This window comes from Diadema antillarum, unplaced genomic scaffold (genome assembly GCF_040938485.1).
Source record: "Diadema antillarum isolate AM-2024a unplaced genomic scaffold, OU_Dant_1.0 scf00000192, whole genome shotgun sequence".
NCBI classification, from domain to species: domain Eukaryota; kingdom Metazoa; phylum Echinodermata; class Echinoidea; order Diadematoida; family Diadematidae; genus Diadema; species Diadema antillarum.
Window position 1 is genome coordinate 1372609 of NW_027271081.1, and position 25078 is coordinate 1397686.

General features: G+C 38.9%; 2 protein-coding genes across 4 annotated transcripts in view; one reads left to right on the forward strand and one right to left on the reverse strand.

Annotated features, from left to right (window-relative positions):
• The first annotated feature begins 149 nt into the window (after nucleotides 1-149).
• Nucleotides 150-20653, forward strand: LOC139723474 (denticleless protein homolog B-like). Its single transcript, XM_071634718.1, has 10 exons — nucleotides 150-246; nucleotides 3434-3646; nucleotides 4658-4906; nucleotides 5856-6042; nucleotides 6696-6799; nucleotides 8999-9219; nucleotides 9664-9753; nucleotides 10483-10618; nucleotides 11392-12240; nucleotides 20280-20653. Exons 1-10 carry the CDS (start codon nucleotides 150-152, stop codon nucleotides 20651-20653), a joined length of 2520 nt encoding a protein of 839 aa, XP_071490819.1.
• The window catches only part of LOC139723561 (WD repeat-containing protein 26-like), a 16106-nt gene continuing 5665 nt past the window's right edge, over nucleotides 14638-25078 (reverse strand). For all 3 annotated transcript variants that reach the window (XM_071634801.1, XM_071634802.1, XM_071634803.1), the window contains exons 4-8: nucleotides 24917-25036; nucleotides 23198-23343; nucleotides 22459-22667; nucleotides 21466-21633; nucleotides 14638-20750 (exon numbers count right to left, since the gene is read on the reverse strand). In XM_071634801.1, coding sequence (XP_071490902.1) covers nucleotides 20725-20750; nucleotides 21466-21633; nucleotides 22459-22667; nucleotides 23198-23343; nucleotides 24917-25036 — 669 coding nt within the window. In that variant the 3' untranslated portion in view covers nucleotides 14638-20724. The remainder of the gene's footprint in view (nucleotides 20751-21465; nucleotides 21634-22458; nucleotides 22668-23197; nucleotides 23344-24916; nucleotides 25037-25078) is intronic.

A 25078-nucleotide genomic window follows, 5' to 3' on the forward strand; every position in this document is an offset into this window, starting at 1 on the left:
ACTTCACTGTTGCCCCGACGCTGCCCCACCGGCCGGATCGTCGATGTGTCCCGCTTGATCCTTGAAAGACTAACGCGTGGAATGGTGTGCCAACTCGATTTTGATTAAAGTGCTTCATGGGACTAAATCTTCTGAAGCAACAGTTCGCAATGTTTCCTTCAGTCTTCCTGCCAGGAGTCACACATGGAAGTCCAGTGACGTCCTCCTACACCTGGCGATGGAAAAGCCAGCAGTCAAGAAGAATCCGTGAGTCGAACATGCTAACGAGTAACGTGTCAGAGACAGAGTGCACAAAAGACTTGTCTGACTTACTCTTAATTATATTTTACTGGTAAATCATCTGTGAAAATGTACATCTTGACTGGCGTTTAGCCAGTGATTCAGTTATTATTCTCAGCATTGTTTAGTGCTGGCAGGTCTAACGGTTAGTAATATCTATAAGTATTATTAGTGGAAAATTTAGCAAAGAAAATGGGATTCCATCGGGATTCGAACCCGAGACCTCCGGATTGCTAGCCCGTTGCTCTACCGAGGCCGACTGAACTATAGAAAGCCCTAGTTCAGTGTTTATCCCAGAAACCCTAAATTCTCAATTCTCGAATGGTCAGAAGCTATGTGTGTTTGTGTGTGACACACACGTACACACTTGAACCTGGCACAAAACCCAAAGGATAATTCAACTTGGGGATAAATGTGATCGACGGATCACCGAAGTGATGCATATATGCAGCTTTTTGAGTATGTAACAAGCAAAAACAGGAAAAACTGACTAGAAATTAGTAATATCAGTACTGGTAGAGTATGGGCTGGGACTAGCATAGGGATTTTGGAGCGCAGAATGTAATTTCATAAAGTTAAATGGTTGCATCCAGGCAGATTTCATGAGACTATTTAAATTAACGTGAACCCGCTCCCCAAAAAGCCTGTGATAACTGATGTGTAAGTAATGCTGTAATTTGAAAAAGAAAAAGAAGATATCGTGTACCACAAGAATTTCTATAGATCTACTAAATGCCATGTTTTATTGTTTATGGCCAACTTTGCGGTTCTCATGAGGTCAATCAATTGTGGTAGTTTCTACTATAACATATAACGTTAAACTTTTAACAGTGTACACTTCCGTTCAAGGGCAAGTCCAAGATAATGCGCGCGTTACGTATGGGACATTCAGAGACTTTTATGACCTGAAAAATAGTGTTAATAGCCTTTGATCATATTGAACTTCATCATGGTGATTGATATCTAGGAGAAGTATAAACATGTAAAAGATTGAGAAAAATGACCTTGACAATTATATTCTAGAAGAGAAAATATGTGCCGTTACGTATGGGACCAGAAAACTTTTGTTTTTTTTAACATTTTTTTCAACCTCAAAACTCTCTGAAAGTATTTCATTCTACAACTTGTAACTCACTGTGATGAAAGTCACAACACTCAAGATTATCACAGGTAAGTTTCATGTCATTAGGCAAAAAGCTCTAATTACAGGTTCTAATGAAAGACAGACATGACGTGTTATGTATGGGACAGTTACGTATGGGACAGTTTGTCCCCCATTCATTTAGTGTGTGAAGAACCATTTTTATGGGTATTTTGCATAATTATTGTAGTAAAATCAGTTTAAACTACTCAAATACTGATCCAGATTGTCAAGGAAACATCATTCCCCAAATATTCACCATCATAATCATATTCAATCATATTTTTATATTTTTATGACCAACCTGAGTATGCATGCCCTTTGTCCCCCATTCGTTTAGTGTGTGGAGAACCAAGTTTATATGGGTATTTTGCAAAATAATTTTGCAAAATACCCATAAACAAATTTTTGCATAATCATTGAGGTAGAATCAGTTGAAATTACTCAAATGCTGTTCCAGATTGACAAGGGAACAATATTCCCCATATATTTACCATCATAATCATAATTAATCATATTCTATATTTTTTTATGACCAACTTGAGTATATATGCCCTATTTTTATCAGGATAGTTACTAACGCACTGAAAAATTGAATAGTTTAAAGTGTTTACTTCCATTGATGAAGGGCAGCTTGCCATTTAGTTTCAATAAAAAATGACTTGACACAAGAAATATTAATTTTAATAAATACATGTAAGCAATACCTGCTGTGTGGAACCCCAGTGATGGAGTAGATATATGATGTCTGTCTAGCAGTCAGGTCATTGATTCGAGTCACAACTCAGTATGTATACCCTTGAATTTTGTCGTGGCTACTATTGAAACTGAATAAGGACAATTTGTGTATCACTTGCAATAAAAAGGAATCATTTTACTTTATATATTTTTTTTTATATATCACAAACATTTCAAATTGGATCTCTGTCACATAAACTTTGAATTCCTCTAGTCTTAGGATTGTATGCTCTTTAGTAATTCATATTTAATTGGTTTCCAATCATCTCATTAAATGTTGAAAACTGAATCCCCATTTCTACAAAAACTATACCATCCCTTTAATGCTGATTTTTCATTTTGTATTTTGCCATTTTCCCCTCCCCCTTTCTGAAAATTGTTCAGTCAAGTGCATGCATTGTTTCAAGTGTCTTAAACTCAAAAAGTAGCAACAATGTTGGGATGCTTTCTTCAGGATGATTTACCATTTGTGTACTGAGAGACCTTCCCAGCTAGCTACATGCATTCACATGCAATATGTATGAGGATGTCCCATACATAACGCATTTGTCCCATACGTAACATTATTTCAATGCCTAATAGAATATATTTCTTTTACTGTTTTTTCTTTTTTCTATGGTATTTAATTTCTCTAAACAATAAATTAGAACTTTCCAAAAGGGCATTAAAATATCCTTAGCAATTTCAGAAAAAACCTAAAAAAATGACCTCAATTTGTTACGTATGGGACATCTCATGATAGGACACGAGCTAATTTGCATAATCATTTGCATAATCCCTAAATTTTTATACCAAGTTAAACTATTTGATGAACTTCTTATGTCCACATATTAATCAAATATCATTTGCTTTCCTTTGAATTAATATGAATTTCTATAAATGTCCCATACGTAACGCTGTGTTTCACATTTATGCAAATGAAGCCCTTGAAATTTGCATAAACTTACATAATATCATTTTTTCCTCCATGGAAATCAAAACTTTAACTCATAAGCTTCAAAATGATACCAAACATGTCAACATTGAGCAAAGATGAAATTTTGCCTTCTGAGGGGACCTTATCTTGGACTTGCCCTCCATTATGTTTCTTTTAGTTTCATTTTTTTTTCCCATCTTGCTGCTTATGTGCTGCTGCTTCAATGTGATATAAATTAAGTCCTTGAAATGAATTTGAACTATCTTTGAAGAGAGAATGAATTTGCCAAAATTTTGGTCACTTCCTTTTTTCCCTCCCCTCCCCCTCTCTCTCTCTCTCTTTGTGGTCAAACTGAACAGGGTCATCTCTTGAAAATAGCCTTGGAAGGCTGGAATGTCGAAAAGAGAATGAGTACCTATTCTCAAGCCCGGAGTTTGTGGAAGGAATACCGCCATTTGCCTGTGAATTTGCTGTACAGACTGGGATTGATCACCTCTTGGCAGCAGCAGATGAGGATGGACATGTGGTCATTTATGACACATATCGCACTGGACAAGAGGCACAAGTAAAAAGTAAGGTTACCAGGCAGTATTGCTGTTGTTGCTCATCCACAGGCAGCCTAGTTCTATATAAAAGATTGTCAAATGAATCTAAGAGAAGTTTTTGTTTTTGTTTTGTTTGTTATTTTGATAAATTGATTTTATAAATTGACATATGATTTGCAGCATTCAAATTTGGATATAAGATAAAAGATATGAATTTCAAAAAAAAAAAAGTTTTCAAGGCTGTCAAATTTGTATGTATTTCATCATGAAATTGGCTGTGCTTTCTTCAACAATCATGTGGAATTGTGTACATAGTATAAAGGAAGTACAACCTGCACATTGCTTTGTAATGATTCTGATTTTTATTGAAATTACCGGTAAATGGCTTACACGTAAAGTTTTGGCAAATAGGTAATTTGCATACTTTTAGAGTAGATGACTTTAAAGGGTGTGTACAGTTCTGGTCAAGGTGAGAATTTAGCTTTTGACATTTTGCGAGATATTCAGAAACCACTCTATGAGATGTCAAAGAGCATGCAATTCTAAGGGGTACCAATATCAAAAGTTTACTTGATGATAATCGATTTTGAAATGGCTGAGATATCCAAAAACAGGGTGAAACAAAGAGATCCTAATAAAAGGCGTGGCCTGTCGCCTTTTGTTATAATCACTTTATTTTGGATATCAGCCATTTGAAAACCAATTTTCATCAAGTAAACATTGAATCCTGATGAAATTTCATGCTCTTTCATATTTCACAAGAGGTTTCTCATTATCTCACTGAGGAATGTTCGAAACATGAATCCCCACCTCAACCAGTACTGTACAGTCCCTTTAAATCTTGAATCTTGAGTCATGGTTTCATGTACACTTTAAAAAGCATATGCATTGCTCGTAGAGTACAGTTTGTACAAGGACACAAAATATAACATTTGTTTGCAGTTTTCTGTGTGTAGATGTTGATTGAACAAAGAACATTCAAGTTACATACTCTATGTCTGTTTATTTCTTCTTCTTTTTTTTTTCATATGATGTTAGTTTGGTCAGCCCACAACAATGCCATCTTTGACACCGCATGGTCGCCCACTGACCCCCGTCTGGTGACTGCGTCAGGTGACCAGACGGCTGCCCTGTGGGATGTGAAGACATCCACCAAAGTAGCCTCGTTCCAGCAACACAAGTGCAGCCTCAAGTCGGTTAGCTTTCGTCCCTGGGATGGCCACATATTTGCAACAGGCGCTCGAGATGGCAACATCATGATCTGGGATGACAGACGCAACAAAGGAGGTACATGCTGTACACACTATGCATTTCATGACTGATTTGAAAACAAGAACCATTTTTACAGAATGAGAAAACACCGCATAATGTGTCATATTCAAAGAATCACCTTTTAGTTGGGACGATAATATGTACAGGCAATTTTTTTTTTCATTTATATGTATGTTGACATTGTTATCCATGTGTTCGTAATGAGAACATTAGTTTAAAGTGATCTCAGTTTCCATTTTTGTGAAAAAATAATCATGGTGCCATTTCTAGCGTGGAAGACAAAAAAGAACATACATCTTGTAGCTAGCACCCCTGCTGTAGGAGGCTTCTCATCTGATCAAACCTTAAAGGCATAATTTACCATAGCAAAAGAAACAAAAACCCAGCATCAGTACTTTAAAATAGTTCTAAAATGCGAGTTAGGGATAGAAACAACCAAATTTGAATATGTATAATCGATGTTAAGTATTGTTAGATATACAATTTATGAACAATAGTTATAATAAAAATGTTTCCAGACTAAACTGTCTACAGTTGAGGTTTAATGAGAAAAATACTGCTATCTCCTTATATTTTAGGCTTTATTTCAAAAACTTTATATGGTAGGATGTTTTGTGATATAACAGACCTACACATATGTGATATCTTGAACATTTTTTAAATCACTGCTCCCAAAGGTAAACAGGACCTTTAAATGAGTTTGTTGTGTGCATATATCCACATAGCTGTTCAGCATTATTGATGTCTTCTGCAGTGAATACTCAATTTGATGATATGAAATTGCACTCAGACTGCAGGTACCATTTATTTGTAAGTACTATGACTTTAGATCAACATGTCTACAAGACCAACAACATTGTGTGTTGGGACTGATATTGGGACAATGGGATGGTATACTTCAAATATCTGTGGAAGTGTAGTTCTTCACACTTCATTGCTATTGTGTTTCTCTTGTTACAACCAGGTACCAATCAGCACAAACCAGTGTTGGTCATCAAAAGCGCTCATGCAGACGAGAACAAGGTGAAGTCGCAGCCTCGGCGACGTGGGAAGCTAGCACCAAACCTCCCTGCAATTGATTCCTCGCAGAGTGTTAGTGTCGTCCTGTTTCAAAAGGAGGACACCCTCCTATCAGCAGGTGCAGCTGATGGGTAAGGCAAATGAGATGTTTTCTTCCCCATTTCATACCCTGATACTGACTGTGTTCAAAGTCTGTTTCTGGTTGATGCCCAATGAAGGTCTTTGCAATCTGTCAATTTCACAGCTGGAGTTTGATAATCAAGCAGTGAGCTGTGTAATGTCATGTGGCTGTTCCTCTGCATACAGTTTGTTTCTCATGTTTCAAGTGTTTGTATCCTCTATGAGCAACTCTCCTTTATCCGTTTATTTGAGAGTACTGCATTACCGATGGGTAAACTTTGATTTGGTAGAGGAGGTTATCATATTCACAATGTCATGAACAGTTTCTCTCGCTTTTGATGCTCTCTCCACAATTTTTTATTGCATTAAGTTTGCTACAACTATGCAGTATTTCAAGATATGTTTTTATACCCAATAAATCATCCCAATTAACATGAATGGGGATGGAATGATCAATGCATAGGAATTTTGTAAATAAGATCTATGCTCAGTGTAGCCAAAAGCCTGCTCCTAGTCATAGCAATGCTCATAAGCTTTTCTGATATTGATAGCACTCAACACTTAGAGAATTTAAAAAGAAATATAAAAGGAAGCTGCTTTTTTTTAGCAGAGGATTCATTTATGTTTTTCTCTCCTTTTTTATTAATTTGTCTTTAATTACAAGCATTGTGAAAGTGTGGGACCTGAGAAAGATGAAGTCATCTGGTACATCCAACCTGAGTCCATTGCATCAGTTCCCTTACAGTGGATCTAGGAAGAGAAAGAGGGGTAAGACTGACATGTTATACTTCTAGTTTCTGCCTGGGTTGCAGTGGCAGGAAGATGCTAAGATGTTATCAGTGCAATTAGTCCCATCATTATGTACTAGATGTGCAACTTTTCTACATTGTTTGAGTATTTTGTTCACACAATTGTGCTTATCTGGGATTCCACCATATGTCATACATATATCAATGTTTTTATGCATATCTCTAACTGTATCTGTTTTGTAGATTCCTTTTTAGCTCATATGAGCTGAATGGCTCAAGTGAGCTATTGTGATCGCTCTCTATCTGGTGTCCAATGTGTGTTGCCTGTAAACTTTTTCTTATTTTCAACTCTTAGAGAACTTAGATTAGCCAATTTTTGTCCCCGCCGAACAAGTTCGAGCAGGGGACTATGAAACGGGCTCCGTACGTGTGTGTGTCCGTGTGTCCGTCCGTCCGTCTGTGCGTCCGTGTGTGATCAAAATGTTCAATTTGCTACTTCTCTGTCATTTATGAGCCAATTTTGATTCTGTTTGCTTTATATGATAGCACTACATGGGAGCTTTGAAACTTCTACACAAAATTTCAGTTGTGACCTTTGACCTTGACCTTTGACCTGTATTGTACATTTTGCTTAAAAATGCTACTCCTTCGCCATTTCTAACCCGATTTCGATTCCGTTTGCTTTATGTGATGGCACTAGATGAGGGCGTCAAAACTTCTACACAGAATTTTGACCTTTGACTTCTTTGACCTTTGACCTTGATTTTTGACCTATATTGTACATTGGCTACAAAATGCTACTCCTTCGCCATTTCTAACCCGATTTCGATTCCGTTTGCTTTATGTGATGGCACTAGATGAGGGCGTCAAAACTTCTATACAGAATTTTGACCTTTGACTTCTTTGACCTTTGACCTTGATTTTTTACCTATATTGTACATTTTGCTACAAAATGCTACTCCTTCGCCATTTCTAACCCGATTTCGATTCCGTTTGCTTTATGTGATGGCACTAGGTGAGGGCTTCAAAATTTCTACACAGAATTTTGACCTTTGACTTCTTTGACCTTTGACCTTGATTTTTGACCTGTATTGTACATTTTGCTACAAAATGCTACTCCTTCGCCATTTCTAACCCGATTTCACTTCCGTTTGCTTTATGTGATGGCACTAGGTGAGGGCTTCAAAACTTCTACACAGAATTTTGACCTTTGACTTCTTTGACCTTGATTTTTGACCTATATTGTACATTGGCTACAAAATGCTACTCCCTCGCCATTTCTAACCCGATTTCGATTCCGTTTGCTTTATGTGATGGCACTAGGTGAGGGCTTCAAAACTTCTATACAGAATTTTGACCTTTGACTTCTTTGACCTTTGACCTTGATTTTTGACCCATATTGTACATTGGCTACAAAATGCTACTCCTTCGCCATTTCTAACCCGATTTCGATTCCGTTTGCTTTATGTGATGGCACTAGGTGAGGGCTTCAAAACTTCTACACAGAATTTTGACCTTTGACCTTGATTTTTTACCTATATTGTACATTTTGCCACTAAATGCTACTTCCGGCGGGGACATATGTTACGCACCGCGTAATTTCTACTTTTCCTTGTTAAATTTTGTTTTGATTTTTTTCTTCCTTAAAACTGGTGCCTGGATTTTGACCAAACTTTGCAGGACATGGCAGGAGGGGACTGTAGTTTGTACAAATGGTGATGTCCCAAAGGGGGGGGGGGAGGCCTCTGGGGCTGGGCCCAAGTACCCAAAATTAGGTGGATGTTGCCCAGGGGGCCTGCAGCAATCCCCAAGACTCAAGATTGATTTATGCAAAAGCTTGCCTCTGGTAGAGTGCTATGAAGGTGAAGTACAATGTTCATGTGAGCATTAGACCCACTGGTTTTGTGTGTTTTCAGAGAAAAAGCTCTATCAAATGTCATGTTTCTATCTTTGTGGCCTCTGTCGATAGTGAAGTATTGGAGATTGTTGAATGATATTTTTGCAAATTTTATTCCCTTTTGTCAAGTTGCAGTGTGGGCAAGTATGGAGATGATGATAACAATTAGAATGAAGGAAATTGTCCATTAAATTTACACTCAATCTAAAATGTTACTCCTAGTGTAGTGTATGTTACATGCTTTTTTTTGTAACTTAACAGCCATCCATCTTTTTTTCCATTGATTCTTGATTTCACTGTTTAATTTGTATTTGTTCACAGGCTTTTCATCCTTGGCCCTCAGTTCATCACGAACTCGACTGTTTGCCAGCTGTACAGATAGTGTTATCTATGAATATGATCTTGGAGGAGCGCTATGCTCCAGCCCATTGAGCCAATACAGCGGTCACATGAACTCCACCTTCTTTGTACGAGCAGCCCTCTCGCCGAATGACCTCTTCCTTTTGTCTGGGTCCAGTGACAACCATGCCTATATTTGGAAGGTATGCTCTATGGTTTGCAGACATTCTGAGGGAGTAGTTAATGCATGCTAGCCAGTCATCAGGCAAGCTTCAGCTTGACAAAATATGTACTGTGGATTCCAGAGAGTAGATCTGTCCGTGAATTGAACTACTTTCTTTTTAGTCAACCCTGTCAAATTAGGAGCTTGTGTTTCATCCTAATTTGTTTTTATGTTGATGTCAATGGATATCACATTAAATATATTACACTTGACAGCAAAGCTAAGGACTAATGGGAGAAAAGTAAATCAGTGTTCACATTCCTTGATTACATACAGAAATTGTTTGTTTTTGCCACCCGGTAGTCTTTTGGGTGTTTATATTTGAATGCTCAATTTCAATAGTGTTTAATTTGGTTGCATGTTTGTTTTATGGTTAGCTGCGAAGTAACCCTCTAATATACCGGTATTTGTTATTTCTGTGTAGATCGGAGAGCCAGAATGTCCGCCATTGACCCTGGTGGGTCATGAGGCTGAGGTCACGGCAGTGGCTTGGTGTCAGAGAGACTTCACGAAGGTGAGCATCTGTTTAAGGATATGATTTAATAAGCAGATCACCCTTTCTATGGCCTAATAAACTGAACTCCAGTAATTGCACAAAATTTTTCATCAAAATAAACAGACTAAATTTGTTGGATTTCATAATTATACGTTGTGCTTTTTCTTCTTCAAGGCAGGTAGAGGTTATAAGTGGGGGGTTTTATTGTATTGTGTTTTGTTTTTGTTTTTGTTTTTGGATTGATTTGATATGAAAGACACATTTTTGAATTAGTCTTAAATTGGCAACAAATCACCCCCATATTGGTTCCTGTAGTGAAGTATCTTTGCTGTTATGAAATTAATGTGAAAGGGACCATGTTTACCATCTAGTCCCATCTTTCTAGCTCTGATATTGAATCTTGCCCCTCAAAATTGATAACCAATGTGAATGATAGAGAATTTGAATGAAGAAAGGGTGTGATTGTCATTGAAAGTTTACCTCCATGGTACAAGTATTTTCATGTTGTGCCTTCAAAGGTGTACTGTAGAACTTTCACGCCAGAAACTTTTCACACATGCATGGCCACTTTCAGTGAATTCCACCTGTTTATGATTTTGTGGATGCGAGTAGAGAAATGTTCTCATGTTCTTATTTACTGGCCAGTTGAGTAGAGTGTGAAAAAAAAAATCTCTACCCTTCAAAGTATTTCATGTTTGCAGTAATTGAATTGATGAATTGATAACCCCCAATTTCCAACACATGCAGGTTGTTACTTGTTCGGATGATAACACCCTTCGCATGTGGAAGCTGAGAGGCCGGGAATCACCCATTGATGACCAGCTGAATGAGATTATAGGGAGAGCAAGGAGATGTGAGAGGGAGCCAGACATTGCAGGCCAGGGTAAGCAAATTCTTTCATCTCAGAATCATTGATAACTGGAGTTTCTGTACTCTTTCTGTATTTTGTCCAGAATACATTCTAAAAGTTCAAGGTTTTTTTATATATATTATATTATAAAAGTTGAAATAAGTAAAATGAACTTAATTTCACGACAAAGAAAATACACAGATATTTCCAATGACAGCTCTCTTGCTTGATGTTATTCCCACTTAGCTGTATTACATCTCCATGGGCGGAGTGTACATATTTAACCCGTTGAGGATGAGTCCCGAGTATACTCGGGCAAGCGTCTATGGGAAATGCGTGTTGTAGCAAAATCAGACCGTCCTCAACGGGTCAAAGGGACTGTACAGTACTGGTTGAGGTGGGGATTCAGGTTTGTAACATTAATAAGTGAGATGAGGAGAAACCTCTTATGAAATATGAAAGAGCATGTAATTTTAAGAAGGATTCAATGTTTATTTGATGAAAATTGGTTTTCAAATGGCTGAGATATCAAAAAAAGTAATTATGATAAAAGGTGACAGGCCACGCCTTCTATTAGGATCTCTTTGTTTCACCTTGTTTTTGGATATCTCAGCCATTTCAAAACCGATTTTCATCAAATAAACTTTTGATACCCCTTAGAATTGCATGCTCTTTGACATCTCATAGAGTGGTTTCCAAATATCTTGCAAAACATTAAAAGCTAAATCCTCACCTTGACCACAACTGTACCCACCCTTTAAGATTAATTGATATTCTCTTTTCCTTATATCTCCAACACCATCCAGATGCTATTGTGAAGAGTCAACCAGCTCAGTGTGATTCCAGCAGCAAGAACAGGTCCACCCCAACCAAGGAAATACCACAGTCTCCCATCCAGAGCCCATTGCCATGTAGTACCAAGAAGAGGAAATTTAGCCTCAGAGATTGGGCCACCACATCACCAGGACCATCTCGGCCAACCTCGTCCCAGTCGTCCAAGTCTTCTCCAAAGAGGCAGAAACAAGAGAATGCAGAAGACAACACTGCTGTGGTCCCCATAGCAACGGGACAGGGCCATGTACGGGAACTGGCCACAAACAAAAGGAAAGTCAGTGAATATGTGAAGGGGGATTCCACAGACAATGCATCACTCTCCTCCAAGAAACTGAAAGTTGTCAGTGGTGGATGCACACCTAAAACAAAGACAACACCAGTTCAGATAAAATTGAGTGACAAGTTGGTGCACCAGATTTCAGAGGTTGCACAAGACAGAGGTAAATCCAATCCCAAATCTAGCAGTGTACTCTCCATGTCAAGTCCAAAAGTGAGTAAGAGTGACAATCACAGTAGAGAGGCAGATCAGGAAAATGTTAATCACAGAAAGCCCAGAAAGGAATCGGGCAGGGAAAAGGCGACAACCCCTAACCTCCCTCATCAACGATCTCCCCTGAAGGATGACATTCAAATGAATGGAGCAACATCACATGCGCTGAACTCTGTCAAGAAGAACATTGCCTCTGCATTTTCCGATTCTCCTAAGTCGGTTCTTCAGTGTGAGAAGAGGAAAGGTGATGGAGAGAAGTGTCGGACCCTTAAGGACAGCTTTGGGGAAAAGAAAGTTGGCAGACTCCTGCAAACAAAGAGAAGGAACAGCAGTGGGACCATTGATTCCTATTTTCAACCACTCCCAAAGAGACACAAATCAGAGACATAATGAGTTCTCCTTTTCCTCTTCATCTCATTTTGTGTTTTGTTTTTCTCTCTGTTTTTTTCTGAGTCATCTGGCAGATGTTCTTAGGGTTTTTTTTCGCACACCAAGTTAAAGTTAGCTTCAGTGGATTGAGTAAAAAATCAAATGAGAATGGGAGAGGTTTCTTCAGAGTGGGACATAGAATAAGAAAGATACACTTGAGGGTCATAGCATGTTAAAATGTTAATGTTGGTCAAGGATTTGCACTGTTACTCTGCATAATGAAGTAGTCGTTTTAACACCAAACAATACTAAATATTGTGAGAGCACTACCAGTCTTTGCTGCAGGCATAGGAGCACACACAAGCTCGTCAGCTGTAATGTAGCTATACAGTGGCTGTAATGCAAACAAAGGATGTCAATTGTGTCGTGTTACTGTGACCTCTCTAAGAGATCAGTAGAACTTTTCTCAAATCAGTGGAGCTTTTCCTGCCTCAGTAATCAAACAATCAGAGGCCATTATTCTGACAGTAAGGTTTGTAGGAAATAATGGTCATTATGCAAAGAACATCGCAGTAGAGGTTACATTGATGTGCTGTGCAGTGAGAAAGCAGTTTTCACTGCATACGTATTCAGCAATGTTTACATGAATATCTCAAGTCTCCGCTAGAAGTCAGTAGCAGTTAGTTGCTTTTACAAAGTAATACAAGCATACTGGAGGCAGAGTGATATATTTCAGAGATCTTCCAACCTTTCTTATCAATCTCTGCAGTGGTCTTTGTAACTGCCAAGTACTGACCCTTCATAGATCAGGTATCTAGATCATTCTTCATGTCATTTGGTCCCTGGAGAGTCAAAGCTGATAGATCAGGGCACCATTTCATGAAAGTTGTCAGCCCTGAAAAGTTGTCAAGTCTCTAACAACTTCAGTAAAATCCTTGGTTTTGATTGGCTGAGAAATTCTGGTCACTAACTGTTACTGTGATAATTATCTGAGATGGTGCCTAAATCTTCTAGTCTGAAATAAACTACCGAGTACCATATTTCATCTGCATGTCATGTACTAGTTGGGAATATTCTTAGCTCTGCAGTGAAACACAGATTGTGTCAGAAATACTGTACCTAAGTGCAGCAGTATTCTATTCACATCAAGTCAGTATTATAAATGTCACAGAAAGGAAAGAAAAAAAAATGCCCACAGTAGATTGCTGCATTTATATTGTCTGTAGTTTGCACAATGTCTTTTACTGGTATTCATCATATATCTGATTTTCATGTAAATTTATACCGAGCTTATAAATGCATTACAAATATTTGCCAAATACCTTAGACACCAGCAAGTACTGTGACATGATTTACATGTTTTTATCCTGTCCATAGTGTAAAACTGAACATGTATCCTTCAAATATAGTTTAGGAATGCTGTGAAACCAGAAATTTTGGCATGCATCAAACTTGCACGAATATCATGAGGAGCCAAAAATTACAAAAGTAAAATGCGCACGTAAGTGTTAGTCTACACAGTGCATTGAATGGCAGTGGCAATCTGCAAAAATTTCATGGTTTTAAGATAGTGCTGTATATGAAGTACCTTCATAGCATCTATTCTATGAAAGGGACGGAACCATTGTCGATCTGTGTTGAACATGAGAAGGAAAAAATTCTGTCAACATCAAATTTTAACACATTGTGAAGCAGAGGTAGCGCCGAAATGCAGATTTTTTTACCACCTTACTTCCATTCCATGCAAATTTGATATTCTATTTTTCATGACTTTCGTCCGTCATATATGTTCCTGTTATGTAATTCTTTCCATGGCTGTACTCAGTTTGCCTTTTGTATTACACGCGTACCTGTATTCTTTGAGATAAAGCATTACATGTGACTTGCTAGCTATATTTTCACAAGTGTTTTATTTCTTTTAATCTTTTCAAGATGTGTCAAATTTTAGTTGACATCTGGGTCCCATTTCATAAAAAGTAGACATGATAGCAAGTCTTGTTGGAATGGCAATTGTCATGGTAACGACAAGAATCCAGCTTCCTGATTGGCTAGTGTTATGGGAAGTTGCCATTCCAGCAAGAGTTGCCATCCTAACATCTTTTATGAAATGGGGCCCTGGTCATGTGTTACGTATTATTTAGCCCAACTCGGGCCAGGAGTATTGCAGTGAATTTGTTCCATGTCATCCCCACACTTGCATGAGAGGATAAGCATACCAAATACTGATAGCTACCAACAGTATTGTGTGCACTGATGAATTTCCAGCACTAATGAGAAACTCTTTCGACACAACAAACACAGCCACACCACAACAAAAACTGAGATATTCAGTCTTTATTTCTTCTTTTTTTATCTTTTAAATTCATAGTCTCAAATAGGACTGACAACTCACTGCTCAAGACAATATTCTATCTCTTACTGACATATATGGATACCCTAAACAAATCCTTCCCAAGACACATACAGAAGTGTTGCAATACCACTTCAACATACGCTTCACCTAATTGTATTTTAGCCAAAAACTGCTGTAGTGTACCATGAATGGTCTCTGAGACACCCAGGGCACGTTCTAGTCAATCAACGTGTATCAAAAGACATTCCAGTTTGTGCTTGGGACTGGTTTATCAGTTCATTTTGCTGTTCATTACTTTGTTTAACTTTGAATTCTAGATAAGGAGCATGTGGTAAGGAATGTTGCACAGAGATTTCAAAATCTGGTGGTAAAGGAAAATACAAGTCTGAACACTGACCATTAAAGTTGGCTACCTTTGATTTCTACACATTTTCTCCTGGTCACAGTGAAAGTTGACACACACACTGCTAAAATGCTCTGTTTCCAGTACATTGTACTAAGAAAAACTACCAGTACACCAAACCCTGTTTTATAAACACCACTTGTCTTGACTAAGATCACAAAAATCATCTAATTGGTAGATAAATTATATGTGGCATACCAGGAGTCAAGAGAAGGGGGAGACTATATCAGCAAGTACCACAATATTCATATTATTGCTGACTTTAAAAAAAAAAAAAAAATGAAATGGGCAAAGTGACCAAGGGGTGGGTAGGGGAAGGGTAAGCACCAAGTGTAAAATTAAATGGGATTCAACTACACAGGAGTGACCAAATAAGTGCTTTGTGAGATTTTACCATCAAAAACGTAAAAATATGGCACAGTCATGGAGTTTCTAGCACAAAGTCGAATGTGACATGCCCAGAGAAAATGTCTTGGATTAACTCCCCCCGAGGAAAAAAAGGAAGAACTACAATGTTCTGGACTTGTTACTGCAACATAAAACAAAAATGTCAATATCTGTACGTACAACCCACACGCTGGACTGCTAAAATCTGTCAGCTCCTCAGCTTTGTCAAAAGTTTTGCTTAGTTTACTTATTTTTTATTAACTTTTTAAATTATAAGATCGTAATTGCAACTGCATACTTTCTCAATAGGGCCCTCTTTTCTTGTTGACATGACACAGATAAGCACTTGGGGGGATATTGCAAAATATTACTACAAAATACTGCATGAGTCAAAAAGACATCTTTGGGAGGGCAATAACTATTAATGCCCCCAAGAAATGAAGGCCCGCTACCATAATGATCATTGTCGTTCAAAATATTGCCTCAACGATGATAAGAGGGAGTAGGCAATGAGTGGTATCACTTCTTATACATTGAAACATAAGAGAGTACACTTTTCACAGAAAAACTAACAAAATAACGAACAAAATGAAACAAAAAATAATATTCATGAGTACAAATACCACAATGTTGCTGCATGTAAAGAACTGTATGTGGCATTGGTATACCCCAGGGCCCCATTTCAAAAGCGATATTATGATAGTAATTCTTGCTAGAATAGCAAATTCCAGTAGTGACAGCCAATCAGGAAGTGGGATGTGTGTCAATACCCTGGCACTTGCTGTTGCAGCAAGAGTTGCCATCATGTCAATTTTACATGAAATGCAGGCCACATCGCCAATTGGTATGACTCCCCTTGTACCACCAGTAACAATACTGCATTGTAAATCATTGGCATTTTAAAGAAATGGTCCTGAGAGGGGGTGACCATACAGGCCAGGATCTCACATGAAACTTGAGAGTGGAGAGGGGTGCAAACTTTTACAACTGTTAAACCAATAGACCTTCATGAGATAACCATTACTTCTACTTAACCCCATCATGACATGAGTATTTGATGCATAAATATCATGCCCATAGACTGGAGGGAGCAGAAAAAAAAAGAGAGCTCTTAAGTTGAGCACTAAACACAAGGTGACCATGAAATTACAATGATATCAAACACTTCAACCTAAAAACAATAAATAATAATGAATAAAGGCAGTGCTGTAGACACTACCATCGACTCTGCCATTTTCACTGGCAACTCCATAGTGTGTAATGCTTAAGATTCATTTAAGTGTCAGTGACAAAGTGCCCCCAATAGAATTCCTTCCATACCTCCTAACCCTCCCCATCCATCCCACAGCTCTTTTCCACTCCGATCCACTCCTCTTCCCTCTTTTTAGAATGGGGGAAGATTACCTCAAACAGCAGACTCTTCTCTATGAAAGTGGTAAAAATAAAAGGAACTGAGAAAACAAAAGTGGGGGGAAATTAGATATCTATTCAGAAATATCAAATCAGTAAATCACTCAGAACAGACAGCCATTAGTTGGTATGGACACAATAAAATGGTCAGATTTGTTCATGTGAATTTGTACATATACACAATGTACTTGTTATCACTTGTGCAGACTGTCCACTTATTATAAAAAGAACAACAAATCTGAAAATCTTATTCTTGTCAGAGTTTCATGATACATGAATAACGAAAACTGTTTTTGGGAAGTGAACAAATATGATGTACTCATACATGTGTATTACAAATTAAGATTTACTTCCTGTAAGAAAATATGACATCATAAACAAAAAAATAAATAGGAAGGAGTTACACACAGAAAGGGATTAATCTTAAATCATGATAAACATGTACTGATACATTTACATCATAATTTAAGATTAATCTTTCTCTGCAAGAATGATCTAACAAGACTCATAGCTGTGCATTCCCTGAATACGACATAAATACCAGACATGAATAAACTGTCGTAAGAAGAAAAAAAAATAGACTCAAATTGTTCTTCCCCTTTTGTTAATTTCTTGCTGCCTCAACATCAGTAAGCTTTGATGGACGAGATAAATGGGAAGGATTACACACAGAGCCATCAGAGTCACACAACACAACATACACCTCAGGGTGGCTGATGGGACACCAAATGGGCACAAGTAAATGGTGATACCTTTTGTAGTAAGTTCAGAAGGTCAAATATCAACTGATGTTTGCTATTCACAATCCTGTCCTGTTGAGTGCTTGCATTCAAATCGTTTCTTTCTCGGGAGTAAAAATTTCTTGAATCTGTTGAACTACTTTGACTTGGTTGCTCAGAGCACAAGAATAATGAGCACAGAAGAGACACGAGATACAAAGACAGATGAGGTGATGACAGTAGGGACAGTGCGTGGGTTAAACTGTGCAGCATCATGGTTACCGTAGCAACGGAGGTTGGAGTTAAAAGGTGGAGGAGGAAACAGCATTGAAGAGCAAGAACAAACCACATATTTAGTGAGCACATTACAAATCCCCAACGGGACCTGGGAGGTGGAAGAGAGACTCTCTTCCACCTCCCCAAAAGGACAGCACTGCAGGTGGAATGTTTGGCATCTTGCGCTGTTCACTTATGACAAAGCCCGCCCTCTATCATCACTTGCAGGGAGAGATGTCTACTTTGTCAAAGGAGGCAAGATGTGGAAACAGATGTGACATACATATTGGCATTTCACGTTTTCATCAACGCTGTTCATTACTGCAGTGTCATTCCCAAATAAGTAGCTATCAAGAAATCTGTAATAATTTTCATATCAGCGCACAGAACACAGGAGCTGTTACCAGCAAAAAATGTTCCCACTATGTAATGATCTACTGACCTGCTTATAAACAGACACAAGTAATACCTACGATATTGCCGTACCTCAAAACTCTTCGTAATCACTGAACCACAATGTTTGCCATGCATCTCTTGGCCGTCAAGCAATATACTGCTGTTTCTGTCATATTATACTTGTGCAACAGAACAATCTAAAAACTCCTACAGCTGTGCATTCCCTGAATACGACATAATTACATGACATGAATAAACTGTCATAAAAAGAAAAAAATAGACTCAATTTGCTCTTCCCTTAGTTAATTTCTTCCTGCCCTGAGAGTTGATATTTCAAATCAAAGTCCTGCTATCAAAGCTGGAAATAAAAATAATCTTAACAATGAATCTCACTCAGAAGACCAATGATATTTTTACCAAAATTAAAAGCAAATGAAAATAATGCAAATATCATCCATATCAGCGGTACAAATGGGTGTCCTTAAATTCACAATGTGCTGTCTGAAGGTGATCATGAAATTTCCTAATATTGGTTACTAAACAGAAGAGACACAATTGCCAGTAGAAGTAAGAGATGTGCTATAGCCAATGGTGATGACTAAATCCATCAGTCACATACTTTTTAGTAGTGTAAGTTGGGGTTGGTGAAAAGCACTCAATTGCTGAGTTCATTGCTATGTTTTTCTTGAATACCCACTGGAATATCTAGAGATTCTTTCATTTTGCATGAATGCTTTTTACGTTCTGGAAATGGGAACGGAACTACTCTTATTCAAAACAATATATGAGGAACCTGAAACACTCAGGGTGGTCAACACAGGACAAAATCTCTGTAACTAACCACAGACTGACCACAGTCCAGTGCTAGAATGTGTCCTGGTTCAGTTAAGATTCCACATCAGCATGCTAGCATGCAACATCTTTATGAAATCAATGGATGGACCATGTCCAGTGGGCTCTCCATTTACTCTAGGAAAATACCGCTTGTATGCCAGCCACATCTCGTCTACATCTTCCAGAGATCATTTCCTCCATAAATGGAGGGAGAGATGACACACACACACACACACACACACACACACACAAGAGAATGTACCAACCCTAATTTCTCCTCTACAGACAGTTCAGATAAGCAACAAAGTATGTAACAAAGAATAAGACTAGAAAAAGGACATTAATGTTTTAAAAAAAACAACTAAACAATAACTTCACATTCATCATTACTACATGTCTAAAATTTCAGTATATTTGCACTCTTTCATACTTTTCAAAGTCCTAATAAAATTCCCATTTCCTTTGACAATACACATTACACATGCTCCATTCTCCTTCAATTCAAGACACTCGGGCAAATACTGAACTTTTCTGAGCCAACATTTTGTTCACCAAACATCTGAAATTGTGCTCTTTACAGCATCTGACACTATGCTCAGTGCCAGAACAGATGTCTACACACAGTGGCAGCTAGCTGTGTTACACTCTGTGTGACTTACACATTGATGCCAGCTACTGATGTACACGCCTAATTTCTCACCAGATGCAGAACAAGTTTTCATGCAACAATTTACATCAAACACTGGTTTTTCGCCACATGTCTGACACCTCCTGCTCGCACTTCTTGAATCTGGCCAGAATTTGTGTGTCAGAGGGCTTTATGTTCTCCCAACCATTCACTGGTCAATTTCTGTACATACACACCCATGAGCACGCACACATACAAACACACATACACACACACAAACACACACACACATGCACGTACACAATATCTAGCCATGGATTACATTTGAATCTTCTCCCATTCAGAATGGGAAGAGAGAGCAAGACAGAGAGATAGAGAAAGAGAAAGAGAGGGACGTGTTGGTACAGCGATGTAAAGCTTTGAGTGTTGAGACACGAGTTATACACTTGCAACTGCCTGTATGTTCAGCACACATTTCACTCAGCACGTCAGATCATTTGTACAAACTTCTCTGACGCTCTATGACAAATGTAACACAGGTTTCCGAGATGAGTCAGTACACATGAAATCTGCCTCCACTTTTTCTTTTTTCCAGTCGCTTACAGACCGGGAAATGCAGCAGCCACACGGGAGATGAAAGCGAACAGTCACAACATGCCACAGGCCGTAATGCTCCTCAGCAGAAATAAGAGTAGAATTGAGTGCAGTCCTTCCCAGTCGCATGGCAAAGCGAAAGTTTCACAACATTTTGTGCATCACATACAGGTCTTCCTGTTCAGAAAGTGTACCTCCCCTCTCGTCATCATTCTGACAATGAACACAGTATCATCGCCCCTCCTGGCCTCTCGTTTCCTCTCTGTCATTCCTGCGGAGGTGCCACGCCCTGTGTCCAGATCATGCAGCCAACCTAGCAGCTGGGCATCGGGGCGTGGGTTCCCATACACATGTCCTTCCTCCTGCACACTGTGAGAGCATGTCACGCATAATATTACAATCCTTGGGGTATCTAGTCTCTCTGGTCATCCCGTCATCTGTCTCCGTCAAACCTCCGTGCTTCCGTCACTTTCTGCAAGAGATGCAAACAGAGGAAGGAGATACCCAATACTCATCACACTGCAATTCTCCACAAGTAATCTGATTCACAATTCAAAATCTCAATTTGTCCTCTATTGACCAGACCAACAGACTTCAAAGTATGACATCTGGGTCCCATTTTATCAAAAGATTAAATTGATTTTAAATTTCCTTACCACACAGGCTGCCATAGACTTACAGTTGAAATCAACAATTTTAACTCTTCATAAAACAGAGACCCTTGTGTGTTTGACATGATAGTCTGAGAATACAATATACTGATCAGGAAAACTCAATAGTTTGCGGGGGGGGGGGGGGGGGGGGGGGGGGGGGGGGGAGAAGGTCGTGAACAGCGGTGGACTCATGCCAGTTTGATGCTGACAGCATAAAAGCTAGAAATATCTCTTTTTAATTCCCAGTTGCATTCCACCAAAAACTGCACCTTTTCCTCCATATGAAAACCAAACAATGCCTTCCACAGTCAAAGAAACTAAAAGCATGATCCGACAAACAAAAATTCTTGGCTCACTTCTAGATGCTTGCCTACAATGCGCCATTAAAACAAACAAGAAACACTACTTGCACATGTTGCGTTACATCATATGTCATTTCGAGATAAAGTTTAGTGAAATCAAGGAAACATGAAAAGAATAGCAACATCCTTACGAGCAGGCATTTGCTCTGTATCACATTTCAGCATTTCTCACCCGAGGATTCGTCAGGTCCCCAAACCCTGATGGTGGTGTCGTCTGAAACGGAAACTAGCATGTTGGGAAGCACTGGATTCCACGCCACACAGTTGACTGTCCTGGTGTGGCCCTGCAATACTGAAATTGGCAACTCCTGCTTTGTGTGCCACACATATACATTGTTATCTGCAGAAAAGACAGGTAAGAAATCATTTGACATTGCAGGACTACATACATGCACACACATGTCTGTAATAGTGATGTTGTGACAATATATCATGCATAACAGTCACTGAGAAAATAGCTGATAAAGGATGCCTATACCCACCTTCAAAACCTCAGATCTATCTCGACAGCGTTTCTCACATGATTATAGCAGGACCTCTTTTCATCGCACAGAATTGATTGCATACATTGTTATACTTGCTACCTTGTCTGAATCCACGAATATTTAAGAAACTTCATATTGTTTTGTTTCTCACTTGATCAAGGTGAAATACATGTCTGCATCTTGAATTTCTGTTGCAATTTCTGAAGTTTTGATGTTTACTTTTCCTTTGTTTTGAATGAATTCAGTTTATCTACATGGTTAAAATAAAGGCAGAAAACACATCCATTGTGGCAGGATGTAAAACATAAAATACATGACGGAGGGACTTCGCACTTAACGTTAAACCAGCCCATTTGAAATGTCAAGAGGCTTTGGATACAGTAGGTAAAAAAAATAACAACAGGACAAACCCCAGTGAATCTTACCCTCTGGTCCACCAACACAACATGCCTTTAGTTTACCACATGTGCATTAAATAAAAATGAAAATTAATGAAATCAAACCAGCTTGAACACAAAATTCTTATCCATCACTCCAATGAACTTGCATTATAGAAAATATACACAAAGCAATAAATAACTACTGCTAATTTTTTTGAAGTAGTGCATCACAGAAAATATACGCTAAGCAATAAAACAACCACTGCTGTTTGTTTGTTTGTTTAAGTAGTGGGTTCTCACCTTCACTACCACTTGCCACAAACTTCTCATCTACCCCGCCGAAGCAGGAGTGTATCGTGTAGAAGCCGTGCGTGACCCCCTGGAACTTGCGTATGAGCAGCTTGTCCTTGATGTCCCAGAGGTGGACGCCCTGGTAGGCCACGCTGAGCAGGGCCTGGCGCTCGTCTGAGCTGATTGTGAAGGACATGATGGAGTGGTCTTCCTGCAAACTGGGCGGGACAACAAACAAAGAGCAGGTTCAAGGAGTGACAGGAGATGATAACATTTATGTAGTGGAAAAACAGACACCCTTGATGATCTGCCACTGCAAATGATTATTTAAAGAAAAAAAAACTAGAAGCTTGCCACCACCATCTCCAGTTAAAGCCTCACAGTTAATGAGACATAGAATCATAATCATAGATGTAACGTGACATTTTTTCTGTCACTCTTGACTTTGTTCCTCTTTGTCTATGACCAGCATCATCACATGATAACACCACTCAACAGGTTGATAAACTAAAAATTCTGAAATATTTGTCAGATACAGAATGTAATATAAGGACCCTATTTCACTTTCCCTTGAAGTAACTAGTTATTAATATACCAACTTCAGAGAAAAAAAACAAACATATTTCATGTTCATTTCCACCTCGGAACAGGAATCAAAACTTTGTGACAGATACACGGGATGATAAAAGAATATGGTCCCAAGCAAAACCTTACAATGGCTGCTGGTTTACACTAGACATGAACTTACACATGCTGGTCTGTGAGGTCATCAAAGTTGTACGCCCTGATACGATGATGAGTATCAGCTGCTAACACTGTCTTGCCATCTTTCTTCATACACAGACATTGGACTCGGACACCTTCCCAGGTATCCAGCACATTACCATCTAAGTCCTGGGAAGGGAGAACAAATTGCCAGCAAACAGGCATATTTAAACAAACAAAAAAAGGCAGATACATCAAATTTCCCATATCTATTCAGTGAGGAAAAAAGCATGCAGAAAGAAAAGAATAATAATTAACAGAAACAACAAAGTAAGCACTTGGCTATCAGATAATCTACTCATTATTTTTAACATCCTATGAATTGGTGAAGCAATTAACAGCCATTCTGATCAGGGATCATGTAAGGTGTTAAAGGCAGCCGATCGCCATCCCTAATGGTACGTAAACTCCGAACGACCGAAGTTTGTGCATGCAATTGCGCAATGGCAGACTCGATGCTATATCCATAAACGTGTGGGACAATGCTACCACTGAGACAAGTGTGTGTGTGTGCGTGTGTGTGTACGCATCATACACAAACATTGTCACCGCGAGCTGCGGTGATTGGAGGAGAGAGGCCAGAAGACGCTGCGGCGTGTGTGTGTGTGTGTGTGTGTGTGTGTGTTGTGTGCGTGTGTGTGTACGCATCGTACACAAATATTGTCACCGCGAGCTGCGGTGATTGGAGGAGAGAGGCCAGAAGACGCGTGGCTCTTTTGGCCTCTCTTCATGCGCATGCGCACTGAGAGTGTGCGTCCATTCGGAAGCTCTCGGGACAGCCATTTTGGGTTAGGAGATAAGCACAGGGAGCTCTCTTGTAGCCTACCGTATTTTCGCTGACCCATTGAGCCAGCGCTATTCTCATTCGGGGGTCACTACATTTGATACAGAATGGGGGAGGCAGCGTGTTGCGTTCGTCTCCGTGCCGCACAAACCACTCGCCACGACTGAGTGTCTTTAAAGATACAAAGCATGCATCATCACATGCATGTGATAAATTCCACGGATGTGATCTTCAAGTGCATTGTTTTTCACAGTATGAATCCTTATTGTGGATAATTAACAGCAGTCAACCCTACAGAGAAACTTCTCAACCAGCAAACTGTTCAAAATGGGATACAAAGGATGTATCTACACAATGGCAGCAATTCTCAGGATCAGTAGGCATACATTGATTATGCATTAACTGCAAGTACATATTAACAAAGCATTCTGTCTCTGTTGGAAGCAGATTAATATGAAGACTGCACATTGATAATTCAATGAGTGACCAATCACACCTTCAAATATGAAAACACATACTGCATAGGTTGTTAATTTTGCAGTATTTTTATTTGGGTACATTTGGTGAGTCGACCAATATTCGCTAAATCGGCAGCTGTCGAAAATATTGCCTCCCATGACAAAAATGTGTTTGATATTGTATCCATGGTGAGGATGCTTCCTTTCCATTTGTCAATTTGGTTCTTGCCCACAAATTCAACCACTCGCACAGTTGCCCACATTGCGAAATGTTACACTCACAAAATACATGATGTAGTTAGAATGACACAAAGTCACCCTGTGCTCACTACAGGACAAAACTCAAACAACCTATTTCTATGGTCGATCATAATTCCCATTTATTCATGTGTGCATCACAACCTTTAAAGAAGCAATAGATGAAAGTGGATGGAACAATGGACGATAATAATTTACTCACGCATTGATAGAATTGCCCTCTTGTCCCACCCGTCACAAATCTCCTGCAGTCAGCATTCCACGAGGCACTTGTCAAGCAGTCATCAGCTGACTGGCTCATCTTGGGTTTCACTTCACCTGTCTGTCAACAAATGAAACGGGCAATTATGATTTCATGGTGAGC

Excerpts from the sequence above, each read along its gene's own strand:
- LOC139723474 (XM_071634718.1), top strand. The coding sequence starts at position 150 with ATGTTTCCTTCAGTCTTCCTGCCAGGAGTCACACATGGAAGTCCAGTG. Across the intron at positions 247-3,433 it reads CCAGCAGTCAAGAAGAATCC|GGTCATCTCTTGAAAATAGC; the intron begins GTGAGTCGAACA and ends CAAACTGAACAG. Across the intron at positions 4,907-5,855 it reads TGACAGACGCAACAAAGGAG|GTACCAATCAGCACAAACCA; the intron begins GTACATGCTGTA and ends TGTTACAACCAG.